This window comes from Curcuma longa, chromosome 3, assembly GCF_044706935.1.
Source record: "Curcuma longa cultivar G26 ecotype Majalengka, Jawa Barat chromosome 3, ITB_CL_G26_1.1, whole genome shotgun sequence".
In the NCBI taxonomy this organism is placed as follows: Eukaryota; Viridiplantae; Streptophyta; class Magnoliopsida; order Zingiberales; family Zingiberaceae; genus Curcuma; species Curcuma longa.
This window is the reverse complement of record NC_133863.1, coordinates 13,842,721-13,861,063: the sequence shown is the minus strand read 5'-3', so window position 1 is coordinate 13,861,063 and position 18,343 is coordinate 13,842,721. Positions and strand designations below refer to the sequence as shown.

Below are 18,343 nucleotides of genomic sequence, written 5' to 3'. Positions count from 1 at the left end.
AAACAAGAATTTTGTTCTCACCCAGAGTTTGTTTGAATCTTTGCTCTGAAATCATCATTTTAGCATAAACAACAGATTCATTTTCCAAGCAAGCATCAATTAAGACTTTTTCCACCCAAAGAAGCAGAGATATTGCTCGTATGCAGATAAACACAACAACGGAAAGTTTCATGGAAACTAATTTAAGCTCAAGTTGCATAGAAATAGGCTCTAAAGTCCAACTTGCTTGAGACGGATTGATAGTGCCATATGAATTGCTTAGTGCCCCCTCTTTGGCAACGCACCAATCAGCAAGGCGAAGGAAAGTAAGCAAACGCGAGAAAGGATGAGTAAAAAATTTGCAAGGCGTTATTATATTTTGATGTCTCTGTTGCGTATTTGTTCTGTTGCATTGCTTCTTTGAGATTCCGATTGACCTCGGCTCGTGGAATCTTTATGAGAGTTCAGTCAGTTTTTCCATAATTGTGTTGCTCGACATGCACATTTATTTAGAGGAATCGGAGTGTAGATGGCAAATGAACGACGGAAGCCGAATTTATGGAATGATGCAGCAGTCAGAGAGGGTGTCATGCGGAGAATCCAATGAATTTTGTGGAGCTGGGAGGGAAAGTTGACGTCAAAAATGGGTGCTTTTGGAAATTAGCCAAACGTGGAGGGACGGTGTTAAAAAGATGGCGATGGGTGCCGGCCGGGTGGGACTGGGGACTGGGAAGGCTATCGAGTCGGTTCCCAGAGTGTGTCGAACGAACGCAGGAGCGAGCTCAGCGATTCCAAAAGGCTGTCCTGCGCTGCTCTGCTCTGCTCTGCCGCCGCTTGCTTCTGCTGCACCTCCACTCCGCATGACTTTATCCGGTTAGAAGATAAAAAGGCGACCTTGCCTTGCCTTCGGCCTCCCCCACCCCAAAAATTCCTTCTTTTGGCCGTCTCCTCCTCCGCCTGCCCTCCTCGGACCTTTCCACAAACGCCCAAACATTCCCTGCTTCTACCAGATTCTTCTTCATCCACCGCTGCCGCGAGATTCAAAATTTCAAGCTCTAGCTTCGGTCCAAGGCCCAAGCGGGCATGGGCTCCCACGCCTAGCCAACCGCCATGGAGGAAGGTGAGGGAGAGAGCTCGTCGCCCGCGAGGCCCCTCCCCGGTGGCCCCTCCCCTCACGATGCCATCTGCAACGATATCTACGACCGCCTCATCGACAGCGGCAACGACGAGGCGGTCTTCAACCCCAACCTCCGCAACCTCCTCGGGTCGCACCTTGCCCGCTTGCCCCTACGGTACCCTTTTTGATTTTCTCTGATGAGATTCGTGAATAATGCTATCTTGGCCTTCCTCTTCAAGTAAGAGGTTTTTTTTTTAATCTTTCTGTTCTCTTTGTTTCTTAAAAATATTTTCCTTATATCATCGTGAATTCGTTGTTTGTTAATTTCGGTATTAGAGATCATAGCACGGTTCTCGTTCTGATTAAAGTTCACTTTTTTTTATGTGTTCCTTAGATATGGACTCGATCTGAACATGGATAGAGTAGATGACGTCCTGTTGCATCAGAAGATTCTTGCAGATGCTGAGGATCCAGAAAAGAGGCCAATCTTCTATGTCCGTTTTTTGAAGGTAACGGAAAAGCTTAATACGTATGCCTGTCACATGACAGCCCTTTTCAGTTTTGTTTAACCTGTGAAGTTTGATTCTTTTTTAGCATATCCATCTGGTCTTTGGATATATCTATGCTTACATCTATTGTTATAATCAATGACATTGTATTTAGCAGTTGGTCATTGTAATTATCGACATGACTGATGACATTCCTTTGGACCATCTTAAGATACATCTTTCAGCTCATGGAAGGGTCTTAGGAACCAAGTTTATTTGTAGTTGTAGGTTTTGAATTATAGGTTATGCAATACAATCTACATGGAAATTCTCAGAGCTCTATTGTGGAAAAAAGGATTGCTAAATTCTCATAGCTCTATTATATGCCTAAACCTAAACTAGTGCTCTACACACAAAACATACAAGGATAAAGGACCTATTTCTCTTGAGGTATTAGAACTCTTTTCTTTTGAGAATTGATGCCAAAGTAGCTTTTAGTGTGATGGATATAAAGGATAATTTAACTTGAGTTCCAGTTTCTGTTTCTCCAATAGAGGACTTGACATTTGAATTCTTGGTGTCTTATTGAGTTATTTCTCTTAGAGTATTAGAGCTTTTTTCTTTTGAGGATTGGTGCCAAAAACAACTTGTAGAACGACAATTTAAAGAAAAATAATCTATTTTGGGCAACATGATTATGACTTGAATTCCATTTGTTGTGCTTAGTTTCCTCTCTGATCCATTTAACTTCATAAATTAGCTCCTCGTCTCTTCTTAATGTTTTAGACAAATTGATGATTACTTCAACACACAATCAAGGACATAGTTTAAATCACCACGTCAACACTTATTTTCCATGCATTCCTACATTTATATGCTTTTGAACTATTTTTATAGGCAATTTTCTTATATGCAGGTAGGAACTATATCTTTGCATATGAAATAACATTTGATTGTATTTGTTCCGTTTTCCTCATATTTTTATACTCATGTATGTTAAGTTTAATTACCTCCTTAAACAGAATCAGAGGGAAAAAATTTGAGAAGAGCTCAAGAAGGTTAAGTAGTTTATGGAATAAGTATCTGCATAATAAAGTAAAAAAAGACTCTTCATTCTATCAAGAAACTCTTGCCCATTTAGGTGCTGTCAATCTTTTAGAGGTTGTGCGTACAAATTCAAATAAACTCACACATCAACTATGATATAAGTGTTTTTCTGTGTCACTCACCTGGCCAAAATCAGAAAGTGCAAACTTGTGCTGTGTCCATGCATATTTACACTAAACATTTTTGCCAATGCCATACTTCTGCTGCATGTGCCAGTTTTTTTTTCATCAGATCCTTCAGATGACCAGCCATTTCTTATCATTCAGTTTTTTTGTGGGCTTCGTAATTCCTATGACTGGATACAGTTCAGAGGTCATTGACACTTCTCCTGCTTACCCTTCATCCTCTCTATACATATTAGAAAATGCACATTGATTCCGAACTATAGAATGTCTCATGCTGCCTTGAGTGATGTTTTTAGTCAGTAATTTATCATCTATTTTATGTCATATGGTGAAGTGCATTTGGACTAGTGCATCTGGAAATGATGGTCAGCAACAGTCGGTCGATTCAACTGGCGAAGGGTCTGGTGATGGTGTCCATGAGAGAATCGAGGCACCAAATTTGAGGTACTTTATTTACCTTTACTTCTTTTCTTCCTTTCCAAAGTTAAATAGGCATATTTGCTTCCATTCTGCCTTCTGCATATCCCTGCATGAGATTCTGTGTAAGTTTTGTTGATGCTCAACAATTGTTGATATTGCTAACTGTTATAAATTAGTTCAGAAGAAATGGAGACCAAGGTATTGACTTTGAACCATGCTCAAAGCTTGAAGATTTAAATTTAGATGTTAGAGATGTTGCTCAGGACGATGGAGAAGCAGAGGAGGCTCTTTCTGCTAGGTGCATACTTATTGATAAAATTAATCCATTTAATTTTGAATATTGATGGTATTGGTAAAACTTTAAAGTTCAAACTGTTAACCATATGATATTCATGTAAATACTCATGAACGTTGTAAATTCTTTGTTTGCAAATACGAGGGGCTTTGAGGACAGAGGAATAGTTAAATTATTTTGTTTTGGATTTCCAATTGTCCTCTTCTCCAGTCTCCACATTGACTTTCATATAGACTAATTCATGTTTTTTGTGTGAAGTGGATAGTGTGCAGGAATTGCAATGTCGAAAAAATTAAAGCTAAGTGAAGACAGAGAAATCGTATGTACAAAATTTTGTAGAATTCTAAACAACCAGTTCATTCTGTTGATGGTAACAAGTATAGTTAAAGAGAAATGAAAATATATCTACTGGCTTTTCTTCTTAATGCAGCAAGAGAAATGTTGATGTTACAATATGTAACCAACTAAATGATCTTCTCATGACTACAGTTTGATTGGTATCTTTTGTTTTTGTCAATTTGAGAAGGGATGAACTATAACACTACAATTGTAAAATATCAAATTATTGCCTTGATTCACGTTCCTTATTTATGTATCAGGCTAAGTTTGTCACTTCAAAATTTCCTTTAGAAGTAACAAAAACTCTTAACTGTGAATATTTCAGAAGTTGTTAACCTATGCCAAAGTAATTTGCATCACTTAGAGAGCAAGCAGAAAGAGTAACTTAGAAAATAGATTTTAAACTCATAGACACGTCGAGCTTACACATTTTTTAGTTTAAATCTTGTTTGGTATTATCCAAACTCATCCTCCTGGATGTCCTAGTCAACATGAAAGTCAGTCTTTGCCATCAATATACTACTCTATTTGTTAGATTTGGCCAATCTGGATTCCTCATGTTGGATGTTAGATCCTGTTGTTTCTAATAAAGTCGAGAAGTACAACAAAAGCAAAAGTACTAAATTATCACATTTGAAATATCATGATATTCTAAAATGCTGATTAAACTGTTACTTCTATTAATTTTTCAATATAATATGCCTGATTATTCTCAGTATTGTGCTTGATGAACTTATCTTAATGATTTGTTTGTTTTCTAAAACAAATTGCACCGGTAACTTGCAGGCAAGACATCAAGGACGTCCCAGTTCATGAGATAATATTTTCATCAATTGACAAGCCCAAGCTCCTTAGTCAGGTAGAGTGGCTTCTTATGAGAATTAGAAAATTTCTTTCTTTTCTCTTCCCTGTTCATGCTGCCAATAGATTAGTCATTCAGACAAGTAGCAGTTTGTTCTCAGATAATCCTCTTGTAAGTAGAAATCTCAAGTTATTTCCCATTTAATGACCAATTTTCTTACCATGCACTTAGCAAAAACATCAATAATTTACTCAAATATGATCTGTTATTAATACAAACTTGATTTCTACAAACATAGTTTAGTTAAAAATCAGATTCATCTGTTTAGTTGCTGAGATACATGGTGTTGAAATAACTGATAGGATTCAAGGTCATCTTAAAAGGTTTAAAGTTGTCTTATTCAAGGTATAAAATCTTGTCTCGATTAGGACAGTATGGTCTTAGTGTCGTGCAGTTCAATGTTGATACTTGGCATGCTCCCAATTGTGGCAAGATGACAAATAAATTTTGTCGCTATAATCTCTTTCACTTGGGCAAATAAAGTTTGACAATAAAATCCTCTTTCACTTGGGCAAATAAATTTTGACCCTATAATCCTCTTTTTAAATATAAGGTATAACAATTCAGAAGGATTTGAATTAAAATTTCAAAGCAATAAGTTACAAAATATTACAAGTATCTCTGGACTATTGATTACATCTTACTCATCGACACAAATGATACAAGAGAACTTGCTCATGCCGATCAGTATTGAGTTTCAGGATACTACTGGAAAGGTACAAGGTACTTTTTGACCGTGTTGCCCAACACAAAATGAGATTCAAGCCATAGATTTACTTAGAAACTTTTCTTTAGTGATCAAAATTAATGTACAATTTTAGTTCTAGTACATATAATTAGTGAGAGTTAAACATTACTTGAAGGCTTGTGTTTGTTTTGAAAAAAGTAGGTTATTCTGGTGCATGGGATTTACATCAATGTAGGGATCGAGGAGAGACAATGCAGACAACATCAATTCAAGGAAGGGATGAGATCCATGTAGTTGAACTTGAACCTAAAGGGTTGTGAGAACACAGCTTAATGTTGATGAATGCCAACAGAATAGCGAGCATATTTCCGTTATCCAGATCTTGATCATTCAGATTAAAAAGAAGAAACTTTCTACCTCTGGAGCTTATTATTATTTTTTCTCTCTTTGCACTTCCCGGGGATGATTTGGATCTTACCCTAGCATTAGCTCTGTATCTTAAAAGAAATTTCATGATGCTCATGTTGATCTATGGTTTGCCTTCTCCAATAAGCAGCAAAAAAAATTTATATGGCTATTTAATCTTCTTCTGAAACTTCTTTCTAGATTCTTAATAATACAATCATTGGAACTTGTCTAATCAGAACCATTATGTAGTTGCTGTTTCTTGCTAAACATGCATATCCAATTAGATTGCAAGTAACCACCCTGTTATTTTTTTCATATCAAATTAGAGTATTCTGGAGTTCTTGTTGAATCATGTATGGCGACAAGCCATGATCAATGAGATGGATGCACTCTATTCTAATGATACTTAGGAATCGGTTACTTCATACAGGGAAGTTGGAATACAAATGAATTTTCTTGATTAAATGTTCTCGGATCACACTGCCTTAAAGCTTGTTAGGTGGCTAAGGGCTACTTTGCATCGATTACATTAACACCTTTTCCTCAGTAGCCAAACCTTTTTTTCTTAAGTAGCTAACATTACTTCAGTGCATCACTTCCTCTCTAGTTGCTGATTTTTCCTGGCCCCTTTTATCAGCTTCATATAGAAAATGCTTTATTAAGAACTTTCTAAGGAGGCTCATGAAGCAACCTCCAAGTTTGTTGCTCAAGAGGATTATCTCATGTGTAAGCAGAAGGTGCCTAACTAAAATAATCTTTGAAAGCTTGGTTTGGAAAGCTCAGCTTTGCTGATTTTTCCTGGCCCCTTTATCGGCTTCATATAGAGAATGCTTATTAAGAACTTTCTAAGGAGGCTCATGAAGCAACCTCCAAGTTTGTTGCTTAAGAGGATTATCTCATGTGTAAGCAGAAGGTGCCTAACTAAAATAATCTTTGAAAGCTTGGTTTGGAAAGCTCAGCTCTTCTTCAATACAACATAACTAGGAGTCTTACAAATCCCACAAAGTTCTACATTATTTCACAGTCAAGAAGACATATCCTTTTTATTATCTACCTGAACAACATTATAATTGATGATGACTCCATTAGGATAACTTAATTGAAAGCTTATCTCTATCATAAAAGAGTTGGGTACCTCAAGTACTTCCTTAGTATAAAGTTTGCTTGCTTAAAAGTATATATACATATTCACAATGCAAGCATGATTGAATATGCCTGAGGGGTCTGGCATGCATAGATTTGTGTTAGATTAGTACTAGGACAAGGGGAGCACTAATTAGGAAAATTAAACTATTTCATAGTGGATATAACATCTCATTTACTATTTGAAGGTCATAATCATTGAATAGGAGCTACAAGGATACTATGATACCTCAAGAGTGCTTCAATGGGAGATATGTTAGTTTGTGATCTAGGTCATCTTTAAATTGTGAGGCATTTAGATACAAATGTAGTCAAGTTCTTGTAGAGATAAATAATTTACATATAACTATTGTATCCTTTTAGTAGGTAACTTTATCATTTTAGAAGAGCAAAAAGTAGATAACTATAGAGAGATTAAGTGCAGAGGTAGAATATAGGGCAATGACCCTAGTAATATGCAAGCCTGTTTGGGATATAGAACTACAGAGCCAATGAAGTTTTACTTCAACAATCAAGCAGCTGAACCCTATGTTTCATGAGAGGATAAACTCTTGGATTGACCCTATGTTTCATGAGAGGATAAAATATATAGAGATTGATTGTAACTAGCTGACCAAATAGTTAAAAGAATTTAGAGCTTACTATTTCTGTAAAAAGTTAAGTTTGTACAATATATTTAAACCAACTTGAGGGAGAGTGTCATGAGTGTAATATTTCTTAATAACATTAATATTCAGGAGCTACCTAGGGATGTGACAATGAATAATTTCCCTTACAACAAGTATTAACTCATGGATATTGATACTCTGTAATAATATGTGATTATTAGGGATAGGTCGGCTGGGTTGGCTCAATACGTGGGTTTAAGAAGAAGCTAAGCTCGGGAAACTTAACCTAATTAACAGTTGGGTCCGGAGTTAGAGGGTGCTCTGAAATCGGATTCAGAATATGAAGGTGTTTGGGAGTCAGATTTAGAATCCAAAGATGCTCGAGATTCATAAAGGGCGTCATTACGTAGTAACAACTATAAAAGAAAGGTCATAAGTCAGGAGGAGGTATGCTCACTCTCATACAATCATCTTTTTCACTTCGCTAGTTCTTGCTCTCAAAATCTCATTTAAGCATTAGAGGGGCATTATCGGGATAAGACCGACGCCCTCTGATCGCGTGTTGACCTTGGGCAGGAAAATCCTTCTACCTGGTATGGAGAGCTCAAGGAGCATTCAACCGACGAACAACTAAAGGAGTACTCGACTGAGCGACATCCGAAATTTACTGTATCATAATTGGTATCGTCTCTGGGAAAACGAGGGCTAAGGCGTTGATGATTGAGAAGGGGGGACAACCCATGGTGGGAAGTTGTCGGTCCCATGATTGTCTTCCCCTTCGACTTTGATGGAAAAACTAGGCTCGCTTGATGCTTCCCTCTTCCTCTCTTTGATCTAGTGATCTGGTTTGCTCGAGTAAGAAGTAGATCGAGCGATGATCGATGGGTCTGGTGACGGAGAATGATTTGGTTGTATGCTCACTATCAAGAGGAGGTATGCTCACTGTCATACAATCATCTTTTTCACTTTGCTATTTCCTACTCTCAAAATATCATTTAAGTATCGGAGGAGCGTTGTCGGGACAGGACCGATGTTCTCTGATCTTGTGTTGACCTTGGGTAGGAAAATCCTTCTACCTGGTACGGAAGCGCAAGGATCATTCAGCCGACAAACATCTAAAGGAGTACTCGGCTGACCGACATCCGAAATCTACTGTATCAGATATGTAGTACATAGCAACACAAATTTGACCTCAATATACAATTTATACATTCCTACAATCATAATCTCTTTGATTCCCCAATCAACCGCACCATCAATTCTCACAAAAAGATACTTATCCTCAATAATTTGTCATAACATTGAACTTCTATCGTATTGTTTTCTTGTTTAACCTATAAAACTGCCACAATCTTGTAACAGCATAAGATTTTTGCCAACCTCACCCAACTTTCCACAGCTGATCTTGCTAAGTTTCATCAGTACTGCAAAAGAAAGTTAATGCTAGAAAATTCAGGTCGTAACTGTTAATGATAAATTTAGGCTTACTTTTGTTTTGCATCTTAATACTGTGGGCTATTTATTTTTTGCAATATTAATCTTAATAAATATTTGAGAAATTTTCTCACTACCAAGTTCTTGCTTCCATAGGATTAGCATTTGAAACTTGGGAAGATGTTCTTAGTTAGAATTTTCCTAAATCAAGTTATACTTGTAACTATTATTGACAAATAAAGATTCTCTTTCCAGATAATTTTTCTTACATGAATCTAAGTTAGTTATGATTATATAATTTGCTGTCAAGATTTTGTATTTTAACTTTATAATGTTTGTTAGGCTCGTACGTATTGAGTTCTATATCAGGCTGGACATGCAAAAATATCAAGTATCCCTTATGACAAATTTTGAAATATTGTCAGAATTGTATGTCTTGCCCCTATTGCTCAACATGACACGATTTAAATAAATGAAGTGAATTGTCTCTATTATTGTCTCTATTAGCAAGATTTTGAGTGATGACTGTTGAGGATACTAGTCGCGCATCTCGATCCATATAATAAACTGAGACTTGATTGGTGAATATATGGGTACATTATATGCTCTGAAGAAAAGCGGCATAGAGAAGTTTGTTTTAGAAAATTTTCTAAAACCTTTCTGCTTGCTTAAAAAATAGATTTTGAAAAGAAAAATAAAGTACTTGAGCAAGAGAAAGATGTTTCACCATAAAATTAGGTGTGATTTTTTAGAATGATAAAAGTTAAGAATAAAACAATTCTTTTATTTATTCTTTAAATTGAATTCTATTCAGATTTTAAGAAGATGCTACTGACGGTCAGTGCATTCTGAGTTAATGAAGTTCAAGCCCCCCCATCTTCTGATAGTGTATGGCTTGGAATATATGCATATGCACAAAATATTTCAACATGCGCATATTCTGTCTAATGTGCTAGAAGAAGTTTTACACTTCAACTAAGAGTGGAGAATTTTGATGAATCACCACATTCAATCTATCACAGGCACCTACAATAAACCCCTTTTTTTTGTCTTTTGATGCTTACATGCCAATGACCTAGAGGTCACGGGTTCAAATCCTGGAAACAGCCTCTTGCCAAAGGCAAGGTAAGGCTGCGTACAATGGATCCTTTCCCCGGACCCCGCATGGCGGGAGCTTCGTGCACCGGGCTGCCCTTTTATGCTTACATGCCAATGACTGGAGTGGTTTAGCAGTAGCTGGAGCTTGGATTCATTACAAGATACTAGATATGGACTAACAGTTTGATTATGGTCATTGAACCATTTATAGGAGCCAAGCAATGGCCAAAAGACTCTTTCATAAAGTGACACATTCAGCCTGCTTGATGAAGTTAATTTTGAGTTATATGCTGTTTTTCAGTACTAATATTTATTGATGATAACAACATTGCCTTCCCTTTGTTTATCTTTTAAACTTCAATTTTGTGAACTTTTTCTTTACATTTCTTATATAAAGATCTCATTGCCTAATTTCGTGTGAAGTATTGCTTACTACTTTCATATTTTTTCCCTTTTTAATTTTTACAAATGTCAGTGTTCAATGTGTTATTTAGTTATCTGCTTTGCTCGCCGACATTGGGCTGAACATACGTGAAGCTCATGTTTTTTCAACAACTGATGGCTATTCTTTGGACTGGTTTGAAGTCGATGGTTGGCCTGAGGAGGTAAACCTTTGTTGTCCTTTCTTTTATCATTTTTTCCCATATAAGTTGTGACACTTGAAATTATTTTAGTAGTTCGGTCATGTTTTTTCTTTCTTGCCATAATGGGATTTTTTTCAGTCGACGATTGTACCTGGGGTATAGGTGCAAAAACATGGGGAAAAGGGATAAATGAATAATCATGGATTTAGCACTTCGGATTGATGTTATATGAGTAGTTATCATTTTACCATTCAAGTTGAATCTTTGTTATGGACAGAGAACATTGCATGATAAAAAAGAATTTCTAAATATTTTTTTTTTACTTCATTTGGATATTAGTCCTATTTAATATGATTTTTCCCCATATCTACTCAAACCAGGTAGATATTCTTTATGCAATTTACCATATCATTCCCCTACTCAAACCAGGTAGATTTTTTCTCCGTAACAGTTGTTTCAAAAATCTTGTTTTGAAATTATGGAGGAATATTAAGAAAACATTGTATGTCTTCCTAATTTTGATCTTTTTTCATGATTGATGTGCATGCCAACATTAAATATGACTATGGTGTCATAATGGTTGGCAAACTTGGGATCAGCCGAGTTGGATCAGGAACACTGCAGCCAATCCCATTTCTATGGATTTCTCAAACACCATGTCAAGATTATTAAAATATTCAGTAATCAGCTAGTAAAATGATCAAATTTCATGCTAAACAAGTTGAAATTGGTTAGAAGTTGGAAGAAATAACTGAGCGAAAATAGTCAATTGGATCAATCTCTGCAAGTCCACTTTGGAATCTTTACACTTTTTAGACATCGATAGCGTGGGGATGAACATTTAGAATAACTTGCTATTGGTACAGAAGGGGAAATAGAAAGAAAATCTGGTTTTCAGAGGAAGAGAATTTGAGGATTCAAGCTTTGGCTGTTTGCAGCATTTGTGAGAAGATTGGGCATCAAAGGTTGAGAAGGCATCAAGGTTGAATTCTATGTGGAGTGCGCGGAGAGGAGTATGGTGGAGCACTATCATGACCGAGAAGATGAGGTTGGAGCTTGAAGTTTTCTTCTACTGGTAGTTTCCAATGTTCTCTAGAAGTTCAAGAAAAAGTAAGATAAATTGAATGGTGTGGTGAAGAGTAAGGACAGGGTTATAGGAGCTAAGATTATTATTTATTTATTATTAATAATAATTAAATTTAATTACATTAACTGTTATTATTTTACTTTTAATTAATGTATTCAGTGCAATCTAATTCATTCTATATAATTTTATTAATTGATAAATTAAATGAGATTTTAATTCAATTAATATAATTAATTTAATGGAATTTAATCAACTAAAATTAATGAAAATAATTAAAATTGATTTTAATCAGATTTTAAAATTGATTTGATAAACCAGTTTTTAATTAAAATTGTTTAAATTAATTAAATTTGGGATTGAATCATATTTCAAATTACAAATAAATTAAATGAGATTTTTAATCGATTCAATTAATTAAAATAATCATATTTTAAAATCATTGATTAAATTGGTTAAATAAAATTTTCATTTAATTAATCTGACTACAATTAAATTAATTGAATGGACTTTTTTTACAGATTCTGTTTCCACCCATTTGATACAGCCAATACTTAGGTTTTTTAAACTTCCAATACATACGAATAACCATGGCCAGATGACCTTTTCAACTACATAGGTCAAACTGGTTGAATTGTCCCTGATCCGTTTCACGGTCTCATTTGATCACTAGTTTGGGTTTTCAAAACATTGAGGGCAATGAAAGTCAAACTATCAGTCTTTTGACTTTTTTTCTAGCATTGCTCTTCTCGTCTTTGTTTGCCTGGATGAAATTTTTATAAACAAAACAATTCGTCATTATGTTTTTTCACTAGCATTGCTATTCTAGTAATGCCCATGAACCAAATACTAATTTTGCATGATTAGTAAACTTTCTCTATGTGAACCCTCAAGTAAATCTAGGGTTCTGTGATACTGCTACCCTAGTTCTAATATCAGGCATCTATTCCGAGCCAAAAAGTTGCTGATTTTGCATTCGTATGGTCAGGAAACGGAGGGCTTGATTAGGGAACTTGATTCTGCAGTTGCAAATAATGAGGTATGCTCTTGTTAGTTTCACCAAAAACCTTGCTAGTCTTACTGTTGCCAGATATACTTGTGCAACATAAGAATACAATTTTGTATTTGTTTTCGAAACTTGTATTAAATTCCAATACTTGTATAGTAGGCTGTGCATATGTAATTATTTACATGCTTACGGTTCTACTTTTCAATAAATTTAGGGGTCCCTCTCTGGTGCATCTCTTTCTTCAGCTAGTGATAAGGTGCTTGGTTCATTAATGAAGGCTGGTGATTGGGAAATTGATAAAAGATGCTTGAAGATGGGAAAGAAGATTGCATGTGGTTCTTGTGGCGATTTGTAAGTTTGATAAGTTATGAGTTGTCGCTCTTCCCTTTTCATATTCTTTTGTTACATATCTTGACTGCAAGTGTCCTTGTGCTCTAATGCTGTTTTATACAGGTATCGTGCTACCTACTTAGGCCAGGACGTTGCTGTAAAGATTCTTAAAGCTGAAAAGCTAAATGAAGCGATAGCCTTGGAATTCAATCAAGAAGTAGAAATTTTAAGGTGATTTGTAGATAATCATCTTGTACTTTTTATACTATATACATATTCCACTTCATCTATTATTCTTTTATGCAATAAAACTATGGTACTCTTTCTTCTTTATCAGTCTGGAAACGTTTGTATTTCAGGAAAGTCCACCACAATAATGTTGTTCGCTTTATTGGTGCATGCACAAAGCCTAATGAATTTTGTATTGTAACAGGTAATTGTAGAATTAGAATTTCAATTTTTAACTCAATAATTAGTGTTGATTATTATTAGATCTCCTTTTGCTTAATTTAATTAATTAGTTAGCAGTTATTTTATTTTTTCTCATTTGCTTGTTATTCACAATAGGAATAGGTAATTGCTTGTAAGATTCTACTCCAATTTTTTCCTCACTAGTCGATTACTTCTTTTGGTAGAGTACATGACGGGTGGAAACCTTTATGATTACCTGCACAAGCATCACATGAGTTTGGAGCTTCCCCAATTACTAAAGTTTGCAATCGATATCTGCAAAGGGATGGACTACTTACACCAAAACAATATCATTCATAGGGATCTCAAGACAGCTAACCTCCTGATGGATGCCAACAACGTATGCGGTTTTCAATTATTGCGTTTCATTATGCTATCATTCGGAACTAGCTATCATCTTATACATTGTCTAAATCTTCTTCGATTTTCAAATTGACAGTTTTCAATATGACATCTCTTTTGAAAGATGTAGCTGCTTGCTGTTTGCATTTCGCCTAGGTCATTTTGAACCTTTCCATAATGGAATGCGACAAAAAATCAAGCTTCATCGTTGAGTACCTATAGAATTTATTTGATTTTAAGAGGCCCTCTCTACATTCAAGATTTTTGTGATTCCTCTTTTTCTTTGAATATTCTTGTGCCTGTATGATCATATATAGGGATTTACTCTTACACACTAGAGAAGCTGGGATTTCATCTTATTATTGAAAAAATTGTGCAGTTTGTTAGTTCACGAGTTAATACAACCTTGTTTTGCCTTAATTAGTCTTAATTTTCTGATCACGTAGGTTGTGAAGATGGCTGACTTATCAACTCTTGTTTGTCACAAGTATTGTTAATGCAATTTTACAATCACCTAGGTCGTGAAGGTGGCTGACTTCGGTGTGGCTCGGTTTCAGAATGAAGAGGGAATTATGACTGCTGAAACTGGAACATACAGATGGATGGCTCCTGAGGTGACTCTCGCATGCTAAAAAAAAACCCCTTTTCTGTATCTGTGACTAATAAAAGCTGGCCACTTGGTGACCGCAGATTATGTGCTCAATGCTGTCCTCTATCAAAACTGCCCTTAGTGTCCGCGTTGGCCATTTTTTAGAAGTGTTACTTTTGATTTACTTTGTGTTTTTGTTCTGCCAAGGTTATAAACCACCTACTCTATGATTACAAGGCTGATGTGTTCAGTTTTGCAATTGTGCTGTGGGAGCTAGCAACATCAAGGGTATGCATAGTAGTCCTACTTGAATCTCAGATTTGTTACACAGAACTTTTGAAGGATTGATGATTTATTGTTGTTGTAATGAAGGTTCCGTATGATAAAATGTCGCCCTTGCAAGCTGCTCTCGGAGTCAGACAGGTTAGTTATTTTTAACTAATCTTGATGATTAAGATCATTCAGCATTTGATCGCTTTTCTGCAAAAAGTCGCCATCTATTGCCTAAAAAGCAAATTGTCTAACACCTTTTCAAAATGATTAAGACGTGTTGTCGGTTTTAATTCATTGTTTTGAGAAACAAACATAATTTGCTAGATTCTTCTGGTGCATGCATTTATGTGGTTTGGTGTTTTAAACCGGCATATGCTGTCTTTAAGATATACTAGTTCAGAATAGACAGCAATGAACTAGTTTTACGAGATGGAATTGTGCGAAAACAGGGCCTACGTCCAGATCCTCCGAATCATATGCATCCCAGGTTACAAGATTTAATGCGCAGATGTTGGGATTCTATTCCTGGTAAACGGCCCTCGTTTAAAGAGATCACAGGAGAACTGGAGGAGCTTCTGCAGCTTGTTCAGGTACTAAAATAATTTATTCTCGAACCGGATTGTTCATTTAGAATTTTGACCTTGTTAAACTCAACTCTCTTGTTTACTTTTGATATTCAGCTATTACTCAGATTATATTCCTACAATTGATTTCTTTAGTCAATCTCACATTGTTGGGCGGATTACAATAATTTCTTCCGATAAATAATTGAAGATAAGATCAGATTTAGCCTATTCCGATCATGAGATAAAATAAATCAAGCTACATATTTAATGTATTGAGCTCAGAATTGTGATAAAATGTAAGGTGTGATAAAATAACAAAGAAATAAAAAATATGTTGAGCTCAGAACTGTGAGCTTCAATCATGGATCAAGAATCAAACTAAAGGCGAAATCAGAAGGTAAACTTACAAATTATTTTCTCATGCCGATATGTTGCTCATGCTGATGAGTATTGTACCGTGTCGACACTTGACATGCATCAACACACTAAGGTGAATGAAATATTAATAACTTAGGCTAAGTATCTTGTCTAGTGGTGGATGGAGGATAAAATGTTGATGGCATTGGCGAAAATCTTGGAACATGATGTCGCCTTGAATGAGTTTTTGGTTAGCTATACAGCCAGCCCGCTGAGCAGAATCATGAAACTTTGGAGTTTTGATATCGGACCTAATAATAAACTTTCAAGTGGTAGTTTGGGAACTAGTTGGCACAAAATTGGAAAATTTTATTTGAGGAAGCTTCTAACTTAAGGAATACACAAGCATACTCCAAGAAAGGATAATGAATAAGGTTAATTGACTGATTCGAACTAAAATTCCATGTGGTATACCAAACGGCATGATGTTTTTTTATATTCTAAAAGAAATTAAAGAAACAACAAAAAGGAGCCACAAATTTTGAATTGTTTAGTCTTTGACTTAGATTGTTGGTACCAGATTAAATAATTTGAAATCAATTAAGTAATTGAAGATAAGATCACACTTTAGCAGTGGTGTAGTTAGGATTTTCAATCAGAGAGGACGAATCCAAATGAAATTTTCTAGAAGTCCTAAACTTTGCATTTTACTTTACAACTATACACTAAGTTTTAAAAATTATATTTCACAATTATAATGTGCATCAACACTTCCAAAATCGAATTATCCAACTCTAAAAGCTTGAAAAAACTTAAAAAAATACAAGCTAATTTTTTGAAAATTCCAAACATTAGTGTTGGTCTATTTTCACAATTCAAAAGTCTAAATTTTGAATTTAAGGAGCTGAAAATTAACTTAAATTTGAAAATTTTGACTTTAGCTCTTGGTTCTAGTTGAAACAACAATCCGTCGATCTCCGGATCTATTTTCTTCAACACTTATTCAAGAACACAACTCAATTAATCAACCAAAGTTCAAACTTTTTGAAATGCTCAAAAATCAAACTAACAATCGAAAAGTCAGTTGGGTTTCACTTCTACTCACCACGCACCACAGTCTCTGAAAGCACACTCTAAGTATTAAAATCAAGCCTAAGCTTCCTCAAACCATAATTTCTGACGATGAGAACTCACAGCGACGACAAGAAATGTGTTACACAACTCCGCCGAAGAGGGTCGACAGACTTGTTCCAAATCATGATATTTCCTCGCAAAAGTGATATTAATGGATAACTTAAGTTGAGAGTTTTCTAAATATGTGGTCATTTTCTGACGACGAACGGTGGTGAATCGGCTGGTTAAATGACACTGAGGATTTAGGACTATTTTTGGGAAAGAAACAGAGATAGAAATGGATATGAATCAGACGTATTTTGATTTTAATTAGTCTTAATTTTTTTAAAAATATATATTATATATATAGTATTAATTTTAAAAAAATTCAGGGGGGGGGGGGGGGGGGGGGGCGGTTGTTCCCCTCCGTCCTCACTTGGTTACGCCCCTGCTTTAGCCTATTCTAACTAAAAGATGATTTATTATCAAGTACAAAATGAATGTGTATAATAAGACTTACCGGAGAAAAAAGGAGCGAATAGATTCAATGTGTTCGTGTGGATTTGATTCTTATATTTTACTCAACGATACAACAAGTAGTGGAAAAAGAGCACTAGAGAAGACTAGAACTTTTCCCTTGGTGTTGCACGGCAATGAATTTGTTTTCTTCTTATAGAGATCTAAATGACTTTTAAAGGCATCTAGTTTGTTTCATGATAAAAGTTTTTTTTTTTTTTTTTTTGCAAATTTTGACTTTTCTAAATCAAAAACATCGATAAATTGTATCTTGAACATGCTTTTTTGATGGAAGTACATGGATTTTGTTTCTCTCTCGCAGGCATCTGTTGAAGCAAGCGTGCAGTGAGCCAAGTTGCTGTATTATGATATAGAATTACCGATCGATTTACTGTTTTTCTTCCTGAGTTTGGATTTGCCATTGTGTGCAAGTTGTTGATACGCCGACATGGAATATTTCAGAAACATATCTCTGTTCCTTATACCAAGTTAAAAGTTACAAGTGACCTCAAACCGCAGCACTGAGACATCAGCCGGCTACTGTAAATATTGCTCAAGTTTTTCCATGGTGTTTTTGTATCCATGCTTGTCATCTCACGTGTGCTAACCTTGTCTATCAAACAAATCCATACGACTACAACTTTCCGTTTTTGTATGTAACTATCGCGAACTTGTTCGCCTTCTGTAACACAAATCTGATCCTCTTCCTTTGAGTTTTGAATCAAATGCTTGTCAGTTGCCACACAAGATCGACATCTTTTGTGTCCAAATGGGATGTACATACAAAAATGGAATGTATACTGTATACATACTTGTGCCAAAGGCTTCATGTTGTAGCATTGTTCTGTATTTGGTGTTTGCTATTCAGGGGAATGACCAACCTTTGAATAGCTTTCTTTCCTCTCTGTTTTCTGATGATTCAGAGGTTCGATAAGGTTCCTTTTGTTTCGCATACAACTACTTCCTGAATGATTTTGATCTTTCATCGCTCATTTACA

At 35.5% G+C, this 18,343-nt stretch overlaps 1 protein-coding gene across 1 annotated transcript; it reads left to right on the top strand.

The window, feature by feature from the left end:
• Positions 1-717: 717 nt before the first annotated feature.
• LOC141823260 (serine/threonine-protein kinase STY17-like) lies at positions 718-18,192 on the top strand. The gene is made up of 16 exons (XM_074710519.1): positions 718-1,271; positions 1,491-1,605; positions 3,151-3,260; positions 3,418-3,534; positions 4,657-4,729; positions 10,606-10,716; positions 12,768-12,818; positions 13,003-13,139; positions 13,242-13,349; positions 13,478-13,551; positions 13,754-13,929; positions 14,450-14,545; positions 14,728-14,808; positions 14,893-14,943; positions 15,243-15,383; positions 17,668-18,192. Exons 1-16 carry the CDS (start codon positions 1,090-1,092, stop codon positions 17,692-17,694), a joined length of 1,650 nt encoding a protein of 549 aa, XP_074566620.1. The 5' UTR covers positions 718-1,089; the 3' UTR covers positions 17,695-18,192.
• The last annotated feature ends 151 nt before the right edge of the window (positions 18,193-18,343 follow it).

Bases quoted from the DNA above. Each gene is read 5' to 3' on its own strand.
- LOC141823260 (XM_074710519.1), top strand. From the start codon at position 1,090: ATGGAGGAAGGTGAGGGAGAGAGCTCGTCGCCCGCGAGGCCCCTCCCC. The intron at 10,717-12,767 runs GTAAACCTTTGT...TCGTATGGTCAG, and splicing joins TCGATGGTTGGCCTGAGGAG to GAAACGGAGGGCTTGATTAG. The intron at 14,546-14,727 runs GTGACTCTCGCA...TGTTCTGCCAAG, and splicing joins ACAGATGGATGGCTCCTGAG to GTTATAAACCACCTACTCTA.